We start from the raw sequence: 14223 nt of genomic DNA on the forward strand, positions 1-14223 counted from the left end.
CATTTCAATCATGCCTATTTCTTCAACCACAGTAGTCGGTTTCATCAGGTCATGTGGTGTTGCGCGTCCCGTGATGCACTGGTTCAAGCTCACACAACCAAAAACAATATTGGCCCCTAAAAGTATGCAAACGAAATATTTTCCCTCACGAGTCTTAATGTGCCATGATGACCAGCTTCCCGAAAGCCTTTTTTTCCATACGGACTGCATAATTAATGGAAAATGTTTTTCCAGAATATCCATGCTCAGCGCTGAGTGCGCGTTTCTGTATGTGTGTGTATGTGTGGTTGTGCGTGCGCTTATCGGGTTGAGAGAGAGGATTTACATTGTTCCTTCTCTTGTGAACCAGCAAGCTCCATCGTAGTAGTCCTTGGCCCCAAAATCAATAATAATCCAAAGCGTCCAAAGGAAACTCTTCAAAACGCCAAAGATTACTCCCTCTCTCTCTATCTCTCGCGTTCTCTCCCTGATAGTGGTGCAAATGTACACCTTCGCAATAAACTATCGTGTATATTGTCAACTTTCCCCGCGTTGAAGTGTAGGCGTACTTTGGTCATGTTATAATATGCTCCTGATTATCTATTTAGTAGCGTAGTATTTTTTCCCCGTACGCACTTGCAAAATTACATTTACTCTTTTTAACACACAGTCAAGCGCGGAACAAAAGGACGCACTCTCTCTATCGCTCTCTCATTTCCTTTTCTCTTGCGTGCTCTCGCTTTCTACCATTATTATTCGCACAAATATGTATCACAGAAAGTAGCACCTTCAAAATGGAACTTTATAGAAAATCTCGCCTACGTTTCTGTTAGGTTTTTTGTCGACTCAGGCAAAGGGAAGGTCTAAGGATTCGCTACGGGTGTTACGTTTCAAAAAAACACTTTTCCTTCGCTGGTTTCATGCTGGATGGCGCATTTCATTAAACGGGCTTTATTGGGCTGAAAAACTTCACCGTTTTTTTTAAGTGCATTTCATTGGGCTGTGTCTTCTTGCTCTCCACGACGACGATTCTCTTTTGCAAAAAGGGAATTTGAAGATTCGCGCAAAAAAAATCAAAAAGTGGTCACGAGGGCACTTGCGCTCACACACTCACACATATAACATACATAGCTACACACATATACACCAACGAATATGCACATACACACATACACACACACACACTGTTACACGGGTCGGGCTCACATGACACGGGCGCTGGTCTCGTTACGGGAAGGACGGAGAGATTACGGATTTTTCACTCCCAAGATGGAGTTTTCCGGGCGGATTTGCAAACAGACAAGACGAGGATCGGTGCAAGTGGTGTAAAGTGCGTCGGAAAATCCACCTCATCGACACACACAACCAAGGGAAGAAGGGTTTCAGTGTTTTCTCTTACCGCTGAAAATGATAGCAGCTGCTGCGCCCATTACTCCGAAGAAGGGCGAGTAGACGGGGTTTTCTTCCGGCAGGGCCATTGTTGTAGTGTGTTTTGGCTGTTTTTCTTTTTCTCTAACGTTTCACTTTTCACCGAACCGTGTCGTTGTTCCTTTAGAAGTGCAGCTTTTACTGTTCACTTCTAGATGCTGCTGCTACTCGGTGTTGATGACACACACACAAGGAGAGAGACACTCGGGAGAGATGACCAACACGACACACTCGCTGAAAACGTTAAGGAAGAATGAAAAAAATTTGCCCACACCCGCGCGTATATATAAACGAAACGACCCGAACATAGCCGAGGGCGAGCCGAAGCAAACATTTCGAACGCACGATGTACGTTCGACAAACGATGGAATGTCAGAAATGTCACAATTTCGAACAAGAGCAATCATTTTCATTTTTAGACTATTTTTTTTTATTGATCAGACTGATTTTGTTGAAAATTTTCGGGCATCACATTATCATGAAGAGTTTTTTAATGCTTTTTCCTCAGAAAGTTTAATATTTTAACGGTTCTACAAAATTTTAACGGATTTCAAAGGCAGACTTTAAATTTTCGAGCAAAATGCGATCCGCGGTTTGCGCACGAATCTCGAACTATCGCATTCAAATCTGCTCAAGGTGTATATAAAATTCGTTATTCGAAATCGGTTTGTACTTTGTATGGAAAACAGTAAAATTTGTTGTTTTTCTTAAAAATTAAGAAAATAAACAAGAATAATGTGATATTTGCATCACGTTCGATTAAATATTTCAGCGAATAAAACAAGCTGCAGCTCAGAACTGAAGTACCGGTGGGTAAATTTTATAAGATTCTAGAAACGACTCTTATTTTGGGAAGAAAATCGTCTGCTTCAGTCTCGTGATCAGGAAAATTTACCACCTTATCTCAATAGCGAGTTTTCAAACATCCTACCTCACACAGATGGCGGAACATCACTTGAGCTCGGAAAGGGAACACACTTTTGATCTTCCTCAAAAAACCTCGTCACAATTTCATGGCCATTTGGTTCTACTTCGTTCCGTTGGGGGGAGGGACAAGGCCACCATGTGTGCCAGTGATCAATTCCTTCCAAATCATTTTGTTCGGAGCACGCACGCAAGCTACCAATTTTTTCCCACCCCACCCCTTCCTTTGCCGGAGGAAGACGATCACCCTAAGCTGGCCGCGTGGGCCCATGCGGTATACGCGCATCACATGGCGATTACGTAGAAGCAATCTTTGCTGGCTTTGCTACCCCATCATATGACCTGGAAATCGTTGCATGATTACACTTACAATTAAAGTCCCGAATGATGCTCCACTTCTAACGTTGTGTGTTATGAGATAAAAATGCTCTGTAATTCCATGGAAGATTTTTAGGTATTTTCGCCTATACAAACTGCATTTTTGTTCTAACAAAAGAAATACAATTAAAGAACTCTTATTTAACCAACCACGCGAGTTACAAGTACAGAGCCATGTGATGTACGCTAGCTCTCTATTTAAATAGCCTGGATTAATATTAAGACTGTTACGTTGAACTGCAGATAGCATTCAGATAGAGGAGCCGGTATTACGTTCACAAATACACCGTAGGGAGTGGAGCAGTTCTTTAAATTACAGCTTACAATTGAGGTTCTTCCTTTATTTCCCACTCAGTAAATGAAGATCTACGTCAAACTCAACGATCAAAAATGTTGTAAAACATTTCGTTGCATTATTGACGCGATTGTTGTTTGGATCAATATTATCACAAACAAAGCAAAAAGGTTAAAATTGATTCTCATTGTATAGGAGATATAAGAAAAGGGGGAAGAATATTAAAAGTATGCGAGGAGGTCTTATCAGCGGACATCTCCCTCACTTGGAACCATTTTTATCAAACCACCAAAACCACGTGCTGCAAGAAGTACAATGCGACTTATTAGCGTCTTGACGAGAGTGCTGTCGTAATACGGTGTCGGTGCCACCCCGTCAACGCTGAATCGCTTGCTTTAGTTCATGATCGGTGCATGAACAGTGCGGTCATATGCCACACAGTCACCGAATTGTCTTTTGAACAGGTAATTTTCCCTTGGAATTATGCTAAAAAGTCATATGCTTCACTTTTCTACAACTTTTGGTGATGAGACGGGTAGCCTATAAAAGGCCTTTCAAAAACAGTTTGAAAGTATCTAACAACTTGCGAAAAGTTCACGTGATGATATAAACCGGTGGCAAATCCTGTATTACTTCATGACCTACAACTAAAGTGGGAAGTCCCGGATTGAATATCTGTTAACAGTCTTGATCAGGGAGCTAACAAACCAGTAGATCACTAGACAAAAATTTTCATTCTATTGCACAGCAATAGCAGAATGAGGAATATGTTTAAGATTCTATAGGGATTCGATTAGAACTCTCCTACGATAGGGTTGGAATAGTCTTCCTTTCGCCTTAACGACGTACTACGTTGCGCCGGCTACCGAATGGCTTACTAAACTTGCGTTTGGAATACTAGATGGACTAGTACTAGTAGTACTAGTTGGTATAGTTATGTTTTCTTATTGGATTTTATATCTTAGCTGTGGATGTTAGGCTAGTTGGAAGCTCTTTTTGTTATACACCGTTGACCCGGTGATTTGTGTCTTAGGCTGGAGTCACTGCTCAGTCGTGCGATCGTTGAACTAGATCAGAGTACTTGTGTGGCAAGCTTTCACAAATACCTAACAATTGTTTATCAATTATTTGTTGACTAATACATATTCTAATAATATTTTCATCTTAGAGAATGATAATGAAATATTAAAATTCGTAGGACTCAAACGACATTTCAATGGTTGTTTAATGATTCTCTTTCGATATACCGAGTACTAGCCCAAATGATGGAGAGACAAATTAAAAGAAAGTTTCACTCAGAGTCTCCATAGTCTAACCAAATGAGTCCAGATGGATTTCATCGTAGATAGAAAGATACATTAAATCATTTAACTTGTTTCAATCATCATTTTGTTTCGGAATTGATTTGACGTAAAACTGGGATGAGAAATTCATCCAAAGAAATTATTGGATAAGAAGTTAATAGTCCGAAGCTGTTCATGTTCAATGTCATAATTAAAGCTTCACAGAAATTGGACAAACTCATCTTTAACTAAAATATCTAGCATCGCTTTTGGGCAACATATAAAAATTCTAAAATAATTACAGGAATTTGCACACGTTGTCCTTCTTTCTCAATCATCAATCTCATCCGAACGCTCGTTCGACTCGACGATATTTAACATTCCTATATTAGTGCTTTATTTTAAACAAATAGTCGTATTACCTAGACATAAAACCGGAAGCAGAGAGGAGCTAATGTTTATCAAGTACCTTCTGGAGCAGATCGTTCATGCTCGTCAGCAGCATACGTGGATCGTCTACCAAACCGGCCCCGACCATCGCATTGGAGAACAATTGTTTCGCCAACAGTTCCGCCAGCTCCGGATCACTGGTCGTGAGTTTGTGCAGCTTTTTAATAATGGGATGCCTGCAAGAACAAAACCGAACAAGTCAATTAGCAAAATGCATCCATTGCGCAGAAGACAAAAACCAAACTTACTTTGGATTAATTTCAAACTGCGGCTGCAACAGTGCGTAACGATTTTCCTCGCTAATATTGTGACTCTGCGTCTTGATAAAGTGCCGAGCGGCTGCCATTTCCTCCACCGTCACAACGCACGGATGTGTGTCAAGTTTGCCGGTCGTCTTTACGTTCGACACCTTACCGGTAAGCCTTTGCTTTAGCCACGGCAGCAGCTCATCAATTTGTGCTTTTAGCAGTGAACCCTCGATTAATCCATCTGCATCGGCCCCATCAGTCGCAGCATCCGAACGACGCATCTCTTTCTCAACCGAAACGAGGTTCTTGCCAAGATACATGCCCAACTGCATCAGAACTAACTCGTCGTACGCTTCGTAGCAGAAAAGCACTTCAATGCCACGCTTTTTCAACGATTCATAGTATGGGGACGCTTCGGCAAGGGTGCGATTTGGTGCGGCCAGATAGTAGATATCTTTCTGACCCTCCGCTTGCCGCTGGCAGTACTCGGGCAGCGATACTGTCCGGTTGGGTTCCTTGCTCGTCTCGAAGCGTAGCAGCTTAGCGATCTCTTCCTTCTCCTGCTGCTCCTGGCTAGTCACGATACCCTCCTTCAGGAATAGGCCGTAATCTTTGTAGAACTTATCGTAGCTTTCTGGCTCTTTTTGTGAACGATCGTGCAGGAAGCGTAGCGTGCGATTTGTTAACGCCGTGCGCAGCTTCCGAATCAACGCACTGTTTTGCAACAATTCACGGCTCAGATTGAGCGGAATGTCTTCAGAATCGACCACTCCCTTCAGGAAGCGCAGCCACTTCGGGAGTAGATTTTCCGTCTTCGATTGAATGAGAACCTTGCGGGTGTATAGAGCCACTCCACTGTCCGCGTCGCGAGACATCTCGAACAGCCCCGGTTTACCTTCGGGGAAGTATAGCAACGCCCGAATACTCAGCGGAACGTCCGTCTTGTAGTGCAACGTAAAACGTGGAGTATCGAACGTGTTGCCCACGAAACGATAGAATTCGTTGTGCTGCTCGGCGGTCACTTGCTTCGGTTCCATCAACCAAATCGGTTGAATTTGATTGGCTTGCTTACCGTTCAGGAAGATGGGACTGCCGACAAAGTTACTGTACCGTCGAATCACCTCCCGAATACGGTCCTCGTCCGAAAACTCTCGGCAGTCCGCCTTCAAATGGATCACAATTTTCGTCCCGATTGCGACATTTTCTGCCTCCTGGATTTCAAAAGTGCCCGATCCGTCCGATGACCACTTCAAACCGGGAGAACCGGCACGAGAGGAACGCGTGTACACATCTACCCGGTCCGCTACCATAAATGCCGAATAAAACCCAACACCGAACTGACCGATAATGTTCTGCACGTTTTCTTGCGTCCCACGACCACTCTCCTTGAGCTGCTCGATAAAATGTTTCGAACCGGACCGTGCAATCGTACCGAGGTTTGCCACAAGCTCCTCGCGCGTCATACCGATACCGGTATCCTGTATCGTGAGCTGACGATCCTGCTTGTTCGTACCGATGTGTATCTCCAGCGAACGATCCGCTTCCGCAAATTCGCCGTTAGCACCGTCCGTGGACGTTTGGATGAGAAAACGAAACTTTTCCAGCGCATCACTTGCATTTGATACGAGCTCCCGGACAAACACTTCCTTGTCTGAGTAGAGTGACCGTGCTACGATATCGAGCAGCATGCGTGTTTCGGCCTGAAACTCGTGCTTATCACTCGTGCCAACCGCTTTCTCCTGGTCGCGTATTATCGAATGATATCCTTCCTCGGCCACCTTTGTGGTCAGTGTTCTTTGAGTGAGGGTCCATGCGGGATGAATTTGGGATGCTGGAAAGTATCGAGAGGTTAAAGTATGATTTCTGCTCATCTTACCGCACAATTGCGTAACAACAATGGAGCTTCTGGAAGTTGCTTCTTGTTTTGTTTTACCTTGAGTGAAGTTGGTGGAAATTGATGAAGGGTAACTGGTAACAGGTAGCAAACATCTTGTTAGAGATGTTGATGGCCGAATTAGTTTGCTCACGCGGAGCAATCCGTTTACAACGCTCATTGTTCTACAAACCGGCGAAATAAACAATTCACACCGAATTCCGACTAGGGGGGCTCGAACACGCGATTTTTGACACAATGCAGCGCAGTGATCCTCTCTGACAAGGAGGAAAAGAGATGGACAATGTTTATATTTTGTTTCTGCATTCATATGTAATAGAATGAGATCAAACCAGCGAAACATTCATTTTTGTTTGTAACTCATGAACCAGTGGCATGAATTTTGCGATAGAAATTCTCAAGAAAAACACAAAATTAAAGAAAGAATTTGAATTAGGCAAAAGTCATCCACGCGATCATCCATGCAGCCCATTTTAAAAATTAATCTGTCATTTCTGTTTCTGACAGAGGAGAGCGCCGCATTTTTAAACGTAAACACAACACATAAACATCTTGCACGTGCATTTTTCGTTTCATACCTGTTGGCTGCATTTGCTCGCGATGGTTGGAATAAAAAAGAACAAATCAAAACTCCCGGCACCGAAAATTAAACAGAAAAAAGCACTTAACAAATGGAAGGAAGAAAAGAGCAACGTTGTTGGTGAGAAGAAACCGAAAAAAGCAGCTAAACTGAGCGATGGAAAGGAGGAGAAAAAATCCGACCACAAACCGATCGTATTTGTGTCCCCCAAAACGGACACTACCGATTCGGCGGATGATTCGGATGAGATGGAAATCACCCCACCGAAACAACCCGTGCTGGAACCAGTCCCAACGGACATACCCGATCCACAACTGGAAAAGCGCAAAATAAAACAACTAGAACCACTGATCGGATACATCTACAATGGGGATCAGATGTCGCTGAAGCAAAGCTTTGAACAGGCCGGACTGCTACTAACGCCCGATTACGATGAGGAGACACGCGTGTTTCGGTTCCTGGTGAACACGAAGGAAATTTGCCGAGCAGAAGGCGAAAAGAATGAAGCACACTCGAAAGCGCGGGAAAAGCTAGTGCAGATCGTTCGGTACTACTGTTACACCGTGAAGGTAGGGGGACAACTCCTGATTTTTTTATTCCATTACTTCCCTTAGTAATCCACAACGTTTTCCACATTTCAGCGTGTAAAGGAGTATCATACGCGTAGGAAAATTTTCTACACCCGGCCACCGAAAGCGGCACTTCAAGAGTTGGGCAAACCGCTGGATCAGAAGAAAATCTCGGAAGAGAACGTGGGTTTCCAGATGATGCAGAAGCAAGGTTGGAACCCGGGTACCGCACTCGGTGTGTCGACCGAAGGTATCCTCGAACCGATTGTCGTCAAGAAGCGTAAGGGCAAACGGGGTCTCGGTACGGAGGACGCCATTAAGCCGGATAAAGTGACGACGGAAGAGAAGGTGAAGATACCGCTGGAAGCGTTCTACCTGATGCTGAAACAGTACGCCGGTGTTAATGCACTGTACGATATTGTGTTTAGCTCACAGTTTTCCAAGCATCAGGTGGCCAAGTTGAAAAAGTAAGTCTCATCGTTGGACATCTAATGCCATCACAAATTCAGTATGTTTATTAATTTCAGCTTTGCCACATCGTTAAAGTTAATGCCGCAAATGATTGGCAACAACAAGAAGAAGTTGGTCGTGAGCAGACCCCTAACAATCAAGGAGATCAAGGAAGGCGTCATGAAGGGACACTCGGATCTTTGCGCCAAATATGTCGTAATACCTCCAGCGGCCGGCATTCCGGAGAAGGATAGAGTAATAGTTTAGTTAACTTTACCGTGTGTGCAGAAGAATGATCGATTCCGGTAACCCTGTCCCTGGCAAACACAAAAACTTCATACGCCAGGTAACCAGCCTAGACGGGTAGCTAGGAACTTTGGAGGCTTATAACTTTTCTATACTTAATCCAATATCGATGCAATATTCTGATAAATGTAAATTTAGCTCTTCTTCTTTCTATTAAATTAAATATGCTGCCTCAACTATAAGTAGTTTTGAAGTTATTAATCCTCAAAGTTGACACATTTTTCCGACAAAATGAAAAAAAAAGCTCAAAAATATTATTTAATTGCTTTAGGAAAAGTCGACAACAAAATGCCTCGAACAGTGTATAGAACTGTAAACCACGGATATAATCTGATTCTTTCAGAATTTTACTACAAATAAGTAAAACGTTAAAGGTGTTATATTTGATATTTGAATATATTTGATATATTTGAATAAAAACCGTTACAGAAGACCTCGTTCTTCATAGCATGACACAGCACGAAGTAAAACGAAGCATTATAGGGAAAAATGCATTATTTTCAAATATATTGTTCTCAAAATCAATAAAATTATTTGATTAGAAGAGCCTTAATCCAGTTAAAATCAATAAACAACGTTAACAACAACGATTATAAATTATAAAAAAGTTTTAAACATCCAAATTTGCTGGCTACCCCGGGTAGCCCAATCGTCTGTAATAGGGGTATAGGAAAAAAACAGATTTAACATATTCAAAAACGTTTAATACAATTTACAAATAAAGAAACAGCTGTCATAGCTCACATAAAACAAATCTCAAGTCAATCTGATTCTTAAAATAGGAGAAAAAAGCCATTCAAATTGATTCGGCTACCCTTGTAGCCGCTTACCTGCAATAGGATTAAGTAAAACCTATATAAATGACACACACGCACACAATTACGACGACACGTTCTCATATCGGTAATATATTTTCAATAGTTTCATATTGTTTAAACATGCTGATACAATGCTTTGTCCTTTCTCTTCATTCTTTCGCGTAAACTTTGTTCGCCTCCGGCTCGGAGGGGTGATCGTGTTTGCCACGCCGCGTGTCCGTGTTACACTCTAATAAGCATCTTGTTACTTGTGGTTGTGTTTTTACTGCTCCATGGTCGGTAGTAGTATAGTAAGTAGTATTTGGTTGTTGTGTTCATCTCTTCCCTCACACACCATCATTCCGTTAAGGAAACAAAACCTTACCAACTCGGGTCTTTCTCGGCCAGGCCGGGCCGGGCCGGGCGTCATCCTTTTCAACAACACCCCCCCCCCACTCTGATTTTTGGTTTTTTTGGAAGGTCGTATATGGAGCAAGAGAGTGTGTTTTGCTGGATTCGTTTCGATTTCCAATCGCACGGAACGATGATAATCTGTTTCCTACCAAAATATGTGTATACCTTCTTAAGATACTGCTGTGTATTAAGATGTGTGTTGGTTTGTGTGTATGCTTTCCTTTTTTCTTAATGCTTTGATATTACATTCATGCCAATATTCGTTCTAATAGCCGTTACAGACTGGTACATGTGTGCTGCTGCTGGAGCGACTTATTTCTTAAAGAGAGTTTCCTTCACACTACACAATGCACACACACACAGGGAGAGTGTGCGCGCGCGTATAACTCTGATACATAAGCTGGTACGTTTCGACATTTTGAAGGTACGAAATCGTATTCCTTAAGGAGTTGTGGGGGAGACAGGGCGAGATTGGGGACAAGAAATCCTTCACGCAGAGAGAGGAAAGTTTGATAAGAAACGAAAAATTTCCAAAGCTTTGGGACCACATGTGGACACTAGTTTTGATGCTTACTGGGGAGGGCGGTACTAAAAATTGCAGGCAACTTACGACGGAAAGAGACGGAATTCTAGTGGAAATTTCCGAACGTAGAACGATCGCGGTGATCTTGTGCACCGGCGGTTGCGCTCAATTATAACTACGGCTGGATTTGATAATTACATTTCCATAAGCCAAACTTGTGTTTTTCATTTCTTTTTACAAACAATAACCAATCGTTAACCAATTACTGAGCAAATCAACGTAACGATGAGCTAAATTAGTTTAACGGAAAAAAAATAAATCTTACCCTTTTCCTCGCCAGCTTTCCTGCCCTATCCTCAATGAGCTTTCTGATAAAGTCCGCTTGTTTTCCAATTTATCGTAGTAAACAGAAATTGTTTCCTCAACTAAAAAAAAAACGCCTCATTACACTCTTCTGCTTTCTGTTTTACTATTGTATGAAAAATCGAAAGTTTTTTTTGCTTTTCTATTAAGTTTGTTTGTTACCCCCTGTTTTGTGTGGTTTCCTTTTTGCGACTTTCTGATTTTTGTGCTTCTTTCTTGTATTGTGTGCTCTAAACATTAATGAGGTAGTTCCATTTTGTTCTTGTCTCTCTGTATCTCGGGCAAAACTATTTCCATGTTCCAACTTGTATAACCTTGCGCTTTTTGCTTTCTTTTTTTGTTTAGTTTTTGGTTTTCATAATTTTGTGTCTTTTGTTTCTGCTTCTTCTGTTCTTGCCGGTAGGTAAATGATGCACTTTACTTTTGTATTTTCGGTTTGTTTGCTTTTTTTTTGTAAGAAAAATATGCTTTCCTTTCCCTTTCTTCTTCCCTTTCCACAATTGGCGCATGTTTGAGCTTGTTTGCTGCTGTTTCCTGCTGTGGGATAATCTGATTAGATAAATTTGTGATGTGTGTGTGTGTGTGTGTGCGTGTGAAAGTACTTGTTTTGAGTGGGGGTGTGTTGTATCAATTTTGCTTCTTTCTTTTCTTCTTTTTTTACCATTCTTTTTCACTTTTGTGTCCTGTTTTCCTGTGTGTGTGTTTTGTTGTCATGCTTTGTTAATATCCTTTTGTCGTCCGCTCGCTTCTATTTTGGGTTTTTGTTACTTGTTTCCTTGTTTCAGCTTCCCGTACGCGTATCACGCTTTTGTTTCACTATATGTCCTTAATTTACGTTTCTGGTCCTTTTTTATTCGAATCATCATTCGTTTTCCCACGTTTTTTTGTTTTATTTTGTGTTGCATCCTGTTTCTTGTTTTGTATACTCCTTTTGCTTTTCTTGTTACTGAAATAAACAAATAGAGGAAGAGATAAAACGAAGCAGAAACGGAACGGGAAAATGAACTAACTCTGAGTGATCCTGAGGGAATCCGGAACGATTATTACCAATTTATACCATCATAAAACACACTTGACTACGTAAGACTAATTCTGCCTGCACGACACACTGTTTACCTATTCTGTTACCTTCTTCCTTTCATAATATTACGTTTGCTAATACGTTGTTTGCCCATTACTGTTCCAAAACTACACGATGATACACGATTCCATTACTTCTTTTTTTTTTGTTTGTGTTTGTGTTGTGTTGTGCACCTTTGCATTTGCATTAAATTCCACTAGTTTCTGTAGGATTATTACCATTATGCTCTGGTTCATGCGCGTTTTTCCACTTTGTGTTATTTTTCCTTATCTTTCTTTACCATATTTTTAAGAACAACATCTACTAACACATCACCCAACACCACCAGCAAGCCGATAGTTTTGCCAGTACGAGAGCACACAGAAGCGCGTCACACCCTTCGGAGGTTTTTAGGTAGCAATTCTTGTACCGTCCATTGTCGAAACTATCGGCTGGCGAGGTGTAAAGGCGAGTGTGTTCTGCCTACTTCCTCCCTTTGGCCGGGATATGACACGCTTATCCTATATACAATTTCATCTAAACCATTCCCAAAAACACGTACTCCTCGTCTGAGGGCCACGATCATCTCTCAAATGCCTCCTGTTTGCATTACATTTATGCTACAACACTAGTTTCTTGCTCTGAGGTGTAAAGGTCATGCTTGCCATTTCCCATTATCCATTCCGAAATCAAGTTCACTTTATGTGCCGCTTTTCCTTTCGCTTTTCCAGTAAGCGAGCGCCAAGATCTCTAAATTGTCTGATTCATAACATTCTTTTGCCTTCCAACTTCTATTCTCATTACTTCGTGCATCATTTTACGTTCTCCTTTTCTCCATTTCCAGTTTCATCGTTTCATCCACAATCAGTATTTGCTTCCATTTTTTTTCACCACTGCCATTCCATCGTCATCGTGTGTCCAATTCGCTTTCCATTTTTCCTCGCTCCTTCTGATTTCTTCATTTGTCTAATCGTGTTCTTTTCATCATCATCATCAGCCTTCAGCTCCAGAGTTCCGTCAACTCGTCATTTACAGCTCTCCATCAATACAATCCATTATTCGCCAACCATCTTATCCAACGCCACGCCACGTTTAGCTGATCTTTCGAAACCATCAGTTGTCGTCTATACGTTCAATTGTCCGCTTGCATTTCTCCTCCCTGCTTCATCCCACCCTGACATATTAGTCCTACTCTGGTTTTATTTCAAGTTCAAAATAATAAAAGCCACTTTGCTCGACCTAAGGATGGCAAACGTACACAAACTGCTTGAAAGAGAGCACATTTAAAACGCTTTTTTTTTCTTCTAAAACGTTCCACCGTTATCGATACCGGTTAAATACCGGTCGGTACAAAAAAAAAATTATGAGTGTGTCGGTATTTTTCGTGTGTTGGAAAAACGTTAAACCAACCCCCTGAGGTTTTTCACCCATCGATCCTTTTCCTATCCCTCTTGATACCGGCAGCCTGCCTCTTCCTTCTGCTGTCCACATTCAGGTTTGTATATGCTTTAGAACCACGTTTGTGTGTATCACATCATTAACTTTGATGCTGTGTCGTGCTGTCTGTCTGTCCATTCTCCCATATGCCACGTGTCGTGTTAGTGGAGCTGCTTCTCCTCTCCCTAATGACTGCTTAAATTACTCGTATGCATAATGATGTCATATCTTACTATATCTCCCTCACTATACCTGCTTAACGGATAGTATCACCTACGGTTTGATACGAATTCTACTTTACTACCTCCTTCGACAGAGTTTTCCTCTCGCTGACGCTCTATACTATATGATACACAGCTGTACGAAATCTATCCTTTGATCTTCACTGCACATGGGGCGCAATTGGAGTGCAAATTATACACGTGGTAGAGTCAGTGTGTGTCTGTGTCTGCGAGTGTGCCAGCTTGGGATCCAACTCGGGGGGAGGTGTGCGTCCACTCTTTGCCATTAATTGTTTGGAGAAATGCATTATGGAACAGAGAACAAAGAACAACCTAAAAAGAAACTTAACAAAAAAATAATGAAACGGTATATAAATAACACAAAAGTAAGTGAAATAAAGTGTCCGCCAATAAAATAAGATCATCTGCTATTTCACATCAAGTAAAAATGAGATTATGAAAGCCAATTCTCATAGAATCTTCTTAGTTTTTTTTAAATAATATTTTGAAAACTGTTAAATGTTAAATTAAATGTTAAAATGGCTTAAACACATAAGCCCATAAAATAAGACTGTTCGTCAATTTTAAAATTTAAACAAAAAAATCCTATGAGTTTTGTGCATC

General features: G+C 41.5%; 5 protein-coding genes across 10 annotated transcripts in view; 2 read left to right on the plus strand and 3 right to left on the minus strand.

Moving 5' to 3' along the window:
• LOC126568810 (exportin-2) overlaps window positions 1–14223 on the plus strand; it is a 487296-nt gene that overhangs the window by 414559 nt on the left and 58514 nt on the right. The window lies entirely within an intron of this gene.
• Window positions 1–14223, minus strand: part of LOC126568794 (chromatin-remodeling complex ATPase chain Iswi-like) — a 157806-nt gene that overhangs the window by 122631 nt on the left and 20952 nt on the right. The gene's annotated exons all lie outside the window — the stretch shown is intronic.
• The window catches only part of LOC126556357 (V-type proton ATPase 16 kDa proteolipid subunit c), a 286536-nt gene that overhangs the window by 4002 nt on the left and 268311 nt on the right, over window positions 1–14223 (minus strand). For 2 of the 3 annotated variants that reach the window (XM_050211621.1, XM_050211622.1), the window contains exon 2: window positions 1379–1489. In XM_050211621.1, the coding sequence (XP_050067578.1) occupies window positions 1379–1457 (79 nt within the window). In that variant the 5' untranslated portion in view covers window positions 1458–1489. Of the gene's footprint in view, window positions 1–1378; window positions 1680–14223 lie in introns of those variants that run through there. The other variant, XM_050211620.1, reaches the window with a different exon arrangement.
• On the minus strand, window positions 4729–7039 carry LOC126555957 (heat shock protein 75 kDa, mitochondrial). The gene is made up of 2 exons (XM_050211098.1): window positions 4986–7039; window positions 4729–4913 (listed from the first exon to the last, which is right to left on the minus strand). The coding sequence occupies exons 1-2, from the start codon at window positions 7037–7039 to the stop codon at window positions 4739–4741; spliced, it is 2229 nt and encodes a 742-aa protein (XP_050067055.1). The 3' UTR covers window positions 4729–4738.
• LOC126567417 (uncharacterized) lies at window positions 7480–8745 on the plus strand. The gene is made up of 3 exons (XM_050223640.1): window positions 7480–8028; window positions 8101–8495; window positions 8556–8745. Exons 1-3 carry the CDS (start codon window positions 7480–7482, stop codon window positions 8743–8745), a joined length of 1134 nt encoding a protein of 377 aa, XP_050079597.1.

This window comes from Anopheles maculipalpis, chromosome 2RL (genome assembly GCF_943734695.1).
Source record: "Anopheles maculipalpis chromosome 2RL, idAnoMacuDA_375_x, whole genome shotgun sequence".
Lineage (NCBI taxonomy): Eukaryota > Metazoa > Arthropoda > Insecta > Diptera > Culicidae > Anopheles > Anopheles maculipalpis.

What these genes read in the sequence shown, in the direction of transcription:
- LOC126555957 (XM_050211098.1), bottom strand. Translation starts at nt 7,039, where the DNA reads ATGAGCGTTGTAAACGGATTGCTCCGCGTGAGCAAACTAATTCGGCCA. An exon ending in CAGTTTGAAATTAATCCAAA is followed by an intron (nt 4,914 to 4,985) that starts GTAAGTTTGGTT and finishes TTGTTCTTGCAG; the next exon opens with GCATCCCATTATTAAAAAGC.
- LOC126567417 (XM_050223640.1), top strand. Translation starts at nt 7,480, where the DNA reads ATGGTTGGAATAAAAAAGAACAAATCAAAACTCCCGGCACCGAAAATT. An exon ending in ACTACTGTTACACCGTGAAG is followed by an intron (nt 8,029 to 8,100) that starts GTAGGGGGACAA and finishes TCCACATTTCAG; the next exon opens with CGTGTAAAGGAGTATCATAC. An exon ending in CAGGTGGCCAAGTTGAAAAA is followed by an intron (nt 8,496 to 8,555) that starts GTAAGTCTCATC and finishes TATTAATTTCAG; the next exon opens with CTTTGCCACATCGTTAAAGT.